This window comes from Artemia sp. Qi Xiang Cuo, chromosome 3 (assembly GCF_049724085.1).
Source record: "Artemia sp. Qi Xiang Cuo chromosome 3, ASM4972408v1, whole genome shotgun sequence".
Taxonomy (NCBI): Eukaryota; Metazoa; Arthropoda; class Branchiopoda; order Anostraca; family Artemiidae; genus Artemia; species Artemia sp. Qi Xiang Cuo.
This window is the reverse complement of record NC_142796.1, coordinates 40,749,538-40,758,844: the sequence shown is the minus strand read 5'-3', so window position 1 is coordinate 40,758,844 and position 9,307 is coordinate 40,749,538. Positions and strand designations below refer to the sequence as shown.

The 9,307-nt window shown below is 36.4% G+C and overlaps 1 protein-coding gene across 1 annotated transcript; it reads left to right on the top strand.

Annotated features, from left to right (window-relative positions):
* The first annotated feature begins 753 nt into the window (after positions 1 to 753).
* LOC148954099 (uncharacterized) lies at positions 754 to 1,170 on the top strand. Its single transcript, XM_089086136.1, has one exon. It carries the CDS (start codon positions 754 to 756, stop codon positions 1,168 to 1,170), a length of 417 nt encoding a protein of 138 aa, XP_088942262.1.
* Positions 1,171 to 9,307: the final 8,137 nt, after the last annotated feature.

The following is a 9,307-nucleotide window of genomic DNA, read 5'->3' as shown; positions in this document are numbered from 1 at the left end:
GATGGAATCCAACCGGAATTACTAAAAGTAAATTGCAATCCCCTTGTTGACCTATACCTAAAAATTGCTACTGCTGCTTGGGAAGAAGGTCTCTTTCCCTCCTCATGGTGTGAAGCCACGATAGTTCCACTCCATAAGAAAGGCTCGAAAGCAATCTGTGATAATTACCGGCCTATAAGCCTTACGAGCCACGCCGCTAAAATACTCACTAGAGTAATGCTGGAGCGTATAAGAGCTATAGCTTCAAATCTTACTCCAGAATATCAGGCCGGTTTCCGCCCAAACAGGTCAACGATTGATCTGATATTTACGGTACGTCAGATTATGGAAAAATATCTTGAACTCGGACGTAGTATTTTCCACCTTTTCATTGACTTTAAGCAGGCTTTCGACCTCATATGGAGAGAAGGTCTATGGCAAATTCTTCTCCATTTTGGTATACCACAGAACTTAGTATCATTGATCAGAGATATGTAATCAAAATCCAGAAGCCGCGTCATGACGGGAGAAGGGCTTTCCGATAGCTTTAAAACATCGACTGGTGTGCTGCAGGGTTGCTTGCTTTCACCGGAACTGTTTAACCTGTTCCTTACCGCTGTCTTCTCACTCCTTGACAACTCGTCAGGTGTCCACACTGGGGGAGTATCGATTGATAAATTAGCTTATGCAGACGACATCGACCAAGTAGCTGAGAAGCTTGGGGATCTTCAGTCCCTGGCCGACAACATCCAATCAACCACCAGCTCCTTTTGAATGACCATCAATTCCTCAAAGACGAAAGCCATGCTCTGCTCGCGAAAGTCGGAAAACCAAGAAACCTTAAGCCTCCATCTCAGTGGTGACAACATAGAATGGGTCGAAGATTTCACCTATCTTGGTAGCCTTATAACGTCCGATAACAACCACTCGAAAGATATTAAGAGGTGCCTGGCGCTTGCAAACTCTAGCTTTAAAGCCTTGATGCCGATCTGGAGGAACAAGAATTTGTCGACAATGCTGCAAACAAGACTCTTTAACACACTGATTACCCCAATTGCCATGTACGCCTGTGAATCATGGACCCTCAAAACAGATGACCAACGTCGCCTAGCCGCATTTGAAACAAAGTCACTCCGCCGTATTGCTGGCATTACGTACCTGGACAGGATCTCTAATATTAGGTTGTTTTAAAGCCTCAAGATGAAACACACCATACTTGATAAAATAAAACTGCAACAACTTAGGTGGCTAGGCCACATCCAGCGTATGGAAAATTCTCGTCTGCCAAAAATAGTCTTCGATGGTCGCGTGCATGGTTCTCGCCCCAGAGGTCGGCCCCCAAAGAGATGGAAAGACTTCTCTACACTCAACCTGCCGCAACTTCTACGCCTGACTGAAGATAGATGCTCATACAGACGCCACATCAATAACATAGTGAATGAAGAGGCCCCAAAACGACCTTCGAGGACGGATGGGACTTAAGTAAGAAAGTAAAGTTGTAAAAGGATCCGTGATTGAATAATTTCCTTGTTTCTGTTATTTATGTATATTGGAGTAAATGAATCATTTGTTGAGAGGAATCTGAGTTCAAGACCATCGGGCGAAAGTGTCGTGTAATTTTTTTTACCGTTTCTTGTCATATTTAAACAAGTTAATATTATTATATACTTGATATCTTTTTTAATTCACTGATGATTATTTGGGTTATTTTTTTTACCACTTGCGGCTTGATGCAATGATGTTCATATTATTTATGTTTGTTCAGTATTTAGGAGCCTAAAAGAAAAGAAACATGTCGCGTACCTACAGAGCAGTGTATAATTGATTTTTTCTTTCTCGTTTTGTGTAATTTGTTCTAAGAGCTGATTTAGATCTTAGCTCTAGCGTTCGTCACTAAAAACCCCATGTATAACTCCTAAGTTTATTTGTATTGTTTTTTTTTGCTTATTGCTCCGTCTTTTCCTTTTTTGTGTGACATGTTTTCCAATAAATAATAATAATAATAATAAATGTAAAAACACGCTTAATAAAAATGTTTTCAAGTGAGGAATCGTTATTTGAAGGTGATTCAAGAATCGTAAAATTAATGTTAACGATTAAGTTCATTGCGAAAACAAATCTGTGAAAATTTCCAAAAGCAGCCGGAAACCCCACAAAACGGTATCGGATAGAAATAGAAACTGCACCAGTGGAACCACCTTATTCGAAAAACCCATTTAGGAGAATTACAGTTTCCCATCTTGAGCAGAAGCAAAAATCATTGTCTCGTTTTCTTTCTTTCTTTTTCTATCACCGCTAGTAGGGCGCTGAAACATAACAGGAAGATGTTTAAGGGCTATTTGAAAGGAAACTTCAAGGTAGATTTGAGATATAGCTAGATAATTAAATAACATGAGCTAATGACTTTCCAGTTGATAATCACGGAAAGATTTTACCCTACAAAACTTGCCGACAATCCAGAACGAACAGATTTCGTCATTTTTGCTCAACCAAGGGTTAGCGAAGAATCATAATGAATATAGGAAGAGATAAAATACTAAAGCTACATTAACAAATACTAAATAAAAGACTATTCCTAAGGACCAGGATGTCTTTTGGCCTTCACTGAAAACTATTTTTGCTTGGACCTGTGTGATTTTTTTTGTCTTTACACCAGACAAGCAGAAAGAAAATAACTATAATTACCAAGATTGCTGAAAAGTAATAATGAATCTATATTGACAGTTTCATATATATTCATATTCATTTCTGAAAATTTGGTTATCAGAGAAAATTGTTTTCAAAACATATTTTGTTTCCAATAAAGCGCAGACGACTTTTTGTTCCTTAGAAGGCTTAGGGGGTGTTAGCCCTACTCCTTTTTTGGTAGTTTCTGTTCGTTTTAAGTCTGACTGGATTATTTATGAGAATTCCTGCTCGTTTTGGGTTTAAATTATTTACATATAGTAATTTATGTTTGTTTTGGCTTTATGTTTGCTCGTCTTTGTTTTTGTAACTCTTTACTTTTCTCTGAAAACTTCTTTTGTTGATAAAGTTATTTTAAATAATCTCTGTTCCTTTTTAATTGACATAGTTTGCCTTATTAGTTAATAAAAGGAATATTTATAAAACTTTTTTTCGGTGTTTCCGAAACAAAATTTTGACTTACTGTTTATATTACCAACACAATTTTCAACCAATTTTAGCAATATTCATACTCGTAATTGAATAACAGTCGATTTTAATCGATATAAATAATCGATAATAGTAATCGAAATAATAATCGTAATCGTTAATAATAATCGCAAGCTTTTTTCTGTTTTTCTCCTTAAGAAACAAAATTTTGGCTTACTATTTATATTACGAACAAATATTTTCAGCAAATTTTAATTTAATAATAGTCACACTATAGCCATTAATTTATGCCCATAAGGTTACCTGGGACATTGCAGATACGCCGTTAGACAATCTAGAAACGAATAGTGTATTTTGATTTAGCTAGACGTCCTCTCCAACATTTCCAGGAAGTTTCAACTAAATACCTCATCCGTTCCCTAAGATATTGCAAATACGCATTTTGGACAGACTCTATCCACATAGTTTCTTTTAGTTCAACATGTCCTTCAACATTCCTTCAAGGTCTTAACTTGCTACTCTTAGTAATTTTTGGGATATTGTAGATATGCCCTTTTGACAATCTGATTACACAGAATATTCTTGATTTAGTTCAACATTCACTTCAGCTTTCACTGAGAGTTTCAGCTGAATACAATTAGTGGTTCCATCGACATTGCATATATTCAATTTTGATAACCATGATGTACTTACTGTGTTTTGATTTTTTCAGCAGTTTCTGGGATATCGTAGATACGCTCTTTTGACAACCTGGATGTACATAGTCTCTTATGATTTAGTTCAGTTCCCCTCGACATTCCCTGAAAGTTTCCAGTTAGTTTCCATAGCTGTTCCTGATATGCTGCAGATATGTCCTTTTAACAACCTGGAAGCACATAGTGCGTTTTTATTTATCTCAGCATTCACTGAATCTTTCAATTTAATTCCTTTTGGTATTGCTGAAATATTGCAGGTAAGCCATTCTGACAACGAGGATCCATATAGCATCTCTTGATTTAGTTCAACATTCCCCTCAACATGCCTTGATAGTTCCAACTAAATATCCTTTTACTTTAAATATCCCCTTCCCCAACTAGCCATTCCTGATAGTTTGTAGATACATCCCTTTGACCACTTGGTTGCGAATAATACCCAGAAAAGTCCCTAAAAAACTTCCCATGACCCCTTTTGCCAACATGGATACAAATCTTATGATTTTATTCAATATCCCCTTTACCATTCCCCGAAAGTTTGAACTTTGTATCCTTAGCCGTTCTTGAGATATTGCAGATGCGCCCTTTTGATTATTTAGTAGTGTATTTTTTTATTTATCTCAACCTGCATTGGAAGTTGCAATTTAATGCCTTCATTCATTCACGAAACACTACAGATACGTTATTTTGACAACATTAGTATTCTCTGAAAATTTCAACTTAATATCCCTAGCCGTTCTTGAGATAATGCAGATGCGCCCTTTTGACAACCTAATACCATATATTTTTTCGTAATGTGCACTGGCAGTTTTAGTTTAATGCCATTAGCTGGCCCTGAATCCTGCAGATACGCCATTTCGACAACATAAATGCATATAGTGGTTTTTGACTTAAAAACACCCTGAAATATTTCAGATACGCGATTTTAACAAAATGGATGCTTGTTGTTGTTTTTGATTAGAAGCCACCCTGAAATATTATGGATACCCCATTTTGAAAACATGGATGCACAGGGTAGTTTTTTATTTAGTTTGAAATCCCCCTCAACACTCCCTGAAAATTTCAACTTAGTATCTATAGCTGTTCTTGAGATATTGTAGATGCACCTTTTCAACAACCTAGCAGTATGCAGTTTTTTTTTTTTTTTTACTTATCTCAACGTACACTGGCAGTTTTAGGTTAATGCCCTTAGCCGGGTTTGAAACATTACAAGTGCGCCATTTTGACAACATGGATGCGCATACTGTTTTTTGATTACTTTAAAATCCCCCTCAACGTCCCCTGAAAATTCCAACTCGATGCCCTTGTTGTTCCTGAGATATTTCAGATACCTCTTTTTGACAACCTGAATACACACAGATTACACATAGATTATTAACAATTTACATTATAAAACATATGTTTCAACACTTGCCAATTTGCATTATTTTAGGGCCATTGTCCCAGTTCCAAGGCCCTAGATAAACGGGTTTGGCCTACTCTTCAGTCACTTTTGACTCTTAAAAAGGGGACTAGAACTTTTTGAAAGAGCCCCACTTCATTTAAAGGGGCTCCGGAAAAAATCCTTCATTGAAGGCTTATGGCTCTTTCTCATAAGAATACCTTATCCTCATAGCTACTATTAGGATAAGAACACAGAAACTCCAGAGTTGTTGCTGCCGCATAGGGCTTGAAATTGATGTTCCAATTGCTGTTTCTTTTTGCAGGGACAAGTAGCAAGCTCGTCGCCCAACCTTGCTGCGGCGGGGATCAAACTCCGGGCCCCGTATTGCCAGGCAGAGCATCAATCGCCTCTGCTACAAAGTATCATAGCTACTATTACTGTGCCATAATCTACACAGGAGTGTTTGACAACATTTTTAATGATTCTGTAAGGGTTCAGCCAGAATGAGTTCCCATCTCAATTTAAAAATGGACCCAACAAAGAGAAATATTGTTATTCAGAAAGGTCTTTTGTCGCATCTTCAGAAATTAAGCATATTTTTCGCGTTTTTTCTTGGGTTAGGAGATTGCTTCGGGTACGCTCTAGATATTTTTTTTCTCAAGTGTTTGTTTTTTACTTTTATTTTATTGTTTTTTTTTTTATTATTATTTCACCAAGTATTGATGAAGTGGGGCTAAACATACTTTCTTTTTCAGTAGTTATTTTTATCACTTCCATTTCTCTTTTATCAAATTCCCTCCTGTTAATCATAAAATATTGATAGGTGTGCTTGAGTAATTTCTCGGTCTTTGCTTGTGTTGTTTTTTTTGGCACGGGTCGTAAAAAAACAACAACAAAAAAACAACTACAATCCGTCCTTGGCAACGCAGCTGTAGCTACATCACTTGCTTATGCACGTAGGTTTTTAAGGGAGGTACTTATAAAAAGATGCGTTTTGCTAGCCAATCTCAAGTTAGCTCAGGGTCACTTTTCCCTCGCTGAAGTAGGGTCAAGCCTTTTGTATAGCAGTAATTTTATGACTCTGTTTTGTTTTCAAATCCCGAATAAGGACCAGTCAAAACCCTGGGTCACTTAGTTGTTCTCTGCTCGCGCTTTGGAAACACCAAAAATTAATTGTTCTTCTCCACGAAAGCAGGAGAGGATTTGGATAAGAAAAGTAGCAAAAAGCACCCGGCTTAATAGTAACCGAAACCCTAAAAAACATAATTTTGATACCAATAGATATATCAAAAGAATTGCCTTTTTATGCTGATTTCAAATATATAAATTTAATTAGGATTAGTCTTACCCATCAAAGGTTGAGGGCCTGAGCAAATTTTCCAGATTTTCGAAAAAGGAGGAAACATACCCTAAAGTACAAGTGATCTTAATGAAAATCATACCATAAAATTCAGTGAATCAGAGAACTTTATTGTGTAGGTTTCAAGCTCCTATCTGCAAAAATGTGGAATTTTGTATTTTGTGCCAGAAGAAAGATCACAGATGCGTGTTTATTTTTTTATTTATTATTTTTTTCCCCCAGGGGTGATCGTATCGATCCAGTGGTCCTAGGATATTGGGAGAGGGCTCATTTGAACGGAAATTAAAATTCCTGCTGCCCTATTTAAGTGACCAAAATATTGGAGGGCAACTAGGCCCCCTCCACCGCCCCTTTTTTCCCAAAATCGTTCGATCATGGCCATTTTATTCATCGTAGTTGAACGGCCCAATAACTATTTCTTTGGGTATAACATAACCCCCCCTCCCACAGCCCCCAGGGAAAGGTCTTTAAGCTATAGAATTGGCCAATTGTTTGTGCATAGTATTTGTTAGTAGAACCCCCTCAGGAGGTCCCACCCCTCAGCCCTGCTGCCATCTACAATTTAGTTTCATGCCGATGGGGGTCCATATATGGGCATAGAGTCCCTAGGGAGAACACCTTTGCTGTCAGTCTGACGGGGCACCATATATGGGCATGGAATCCCCAGGGAGAACACGTTTCCGAGAAATTGATTGCGTAACCTAACCTAACCTCATGAGCTCGTGACATGACCACGTGGTAGCACTATATATGGGCATAGAGTCCCTAGGAGAAATGGATTTCCGAGAACTTGATTGCGTAATCTTGGGTCAGGAGGTCCCACGAGTACACCATATATGGGCATAGAGTCCCTAGGGAGAACACCTGTGCTGTCAGTCCGAGATGAACACCAAATATGGGCATGGAATCCCCAGGGAGAACACGTTTCCGAGAAATTGATGTTCGTCCAGGAGAATTGTTTCCGGGCGAAGTTTATTAATGTCTGACAGATGATGTCAAGGTTGATAGATTTGTTGGTGTTCATCCAGGAGAATTGTTCCCGGGCGAAGTTTATTAATGTCTGACAGATGATGTCAAGGTTGATTGATTTGTTGGTGTTCATCCAGGACAATTGACTCCAGGCGAATGTTTTAATCTTAGAGATGAAGAGATTAACGCGGGAAAGGGTTTCCTAGGAATTTCAAATGTGACAGCGCAGGGATGTCAAAACAAAAGGAACACGCTGAAATTACGTTTAGAGATTATTTGGGCGAAACCGTTTTAGGCATTTTAGGGATTATTTGCGAAACCGTTTTAGGCATTTTAGGAATTATTTGGGCGAAACTGTTTTAGGCATTTTAGAAGATGATTTTATAAAACAAAAGCGGAACTTTAAAAATCACAACAACTGAAGGTCAGTAAATAATTCCTTTGTTTTTTTTTTGTTAAACACAATTGGCTGAAACAAAAGCGGAACTGTTAAAATCACAACAAGTGAAGGTCAGTAAATGATTCCTTTGTTTTTTTTTTGTTAAACACGATTGGCTGAAACAAAAGCGAAACTTTTAAAATCTCAATAACTGAAGGTCAGTAAATAATTCCTTTGTTTTTTTTTGTTAAACACGATTGGGTGAAACAAAAGCGGACCTTTTAAAATCACAACAACTGAAGGTCAGTAAATAATTCTTTGTTTTTTTGTTAAACACGTTTGGCTGAAATAAAAGCGAAACTTTTAAAATCAAAACAACTTAAGGTCATTAAATAATTCCTTTGTTTTTTTTTGTTAAACACGATTGGCTGAAAAAAAAGCGGAACTATTAAAATCACAACAACTGAAGGCCAGTAAATAATTCCTTTTGTTTTTTTTTGTTAAACACGATTGGCTTAAATAAAAGCGGAACTTTTAAAATCAAAACAAGTTAAAGTCATTAAATAATTCATTTTTTTTTTTTTTTGTAAACACGATTGGCTGAAATAAAAGCGGAACTTTTAAAATCACAAAAATTCAAGGTTAGTAAATAATTCCTTTGTTTTTTTTGTTAAACATGATTGGCTGAAACAAAAGCGGAACTCTTAAAATCACAACAACTGAAGGTCACTAAATGATTCCTTTGTTTTTTTGTTAAACACGATTGGCTGAAACAAAAGCGGAACTTTTAAAATCACAACAACTGAAGGTCAGTAAATAATTCCTTTTGTTTTTTTTGTTAAACACGATTGGCTGAAATAAAAGTGGAACTCTTAAAATCACAACAACTGAAGGTTAATAAATAATTCCTTTAGTTTTCTTTTTTAAACACGATTTGCTTAAATAAAAGCAGAAGTTTTAAAATCACAACAACTGAAGGTCACTAAATAATCCCTTTGTTTTTTTGTTAAACACGATTGGCTGAAATAAAAGCGGATCTTTTAAAATCACAACAACTGAAAGTCAGTCAATAATTCCTTCGCTTTTTTTTGTTAAACACGATTGTCTGAAAAAAAAGCGGAACTTTTAAAATCACAACAACTGAAGGTCAGTAAATGATTCGTTTTGTTTTTTTTGTTAAACACGATTGGCTGAAATAAAAGCCGAACTTTTAAAATCACAACAACTGAAGGTCAGTAAATGATTCCTTTGTTTTTTTGTTAAACACGTTTGTCTGAAATAAAAGCTTAAATTTTAAAATCACAACAACTTATGTTAATTAAATAATTCCTTTTTTTTTGTTAAACACGATTGGCTGAAACAAAAGCGGAACTTTTAAAATCACAACAACTGAAGGTCAGTAAATAATCCCTTTGTTTTTTTTTTAAACA

Excerpts from the sequence above, each read along its gene's own strand:
- LOC148954099 (XM_089086136.1), top strand. The coding sequence starts at position 754 with ATGACCATCAATTCCTCAAAGACGAAAGCCATGCTCTGCTCGCGAAAG.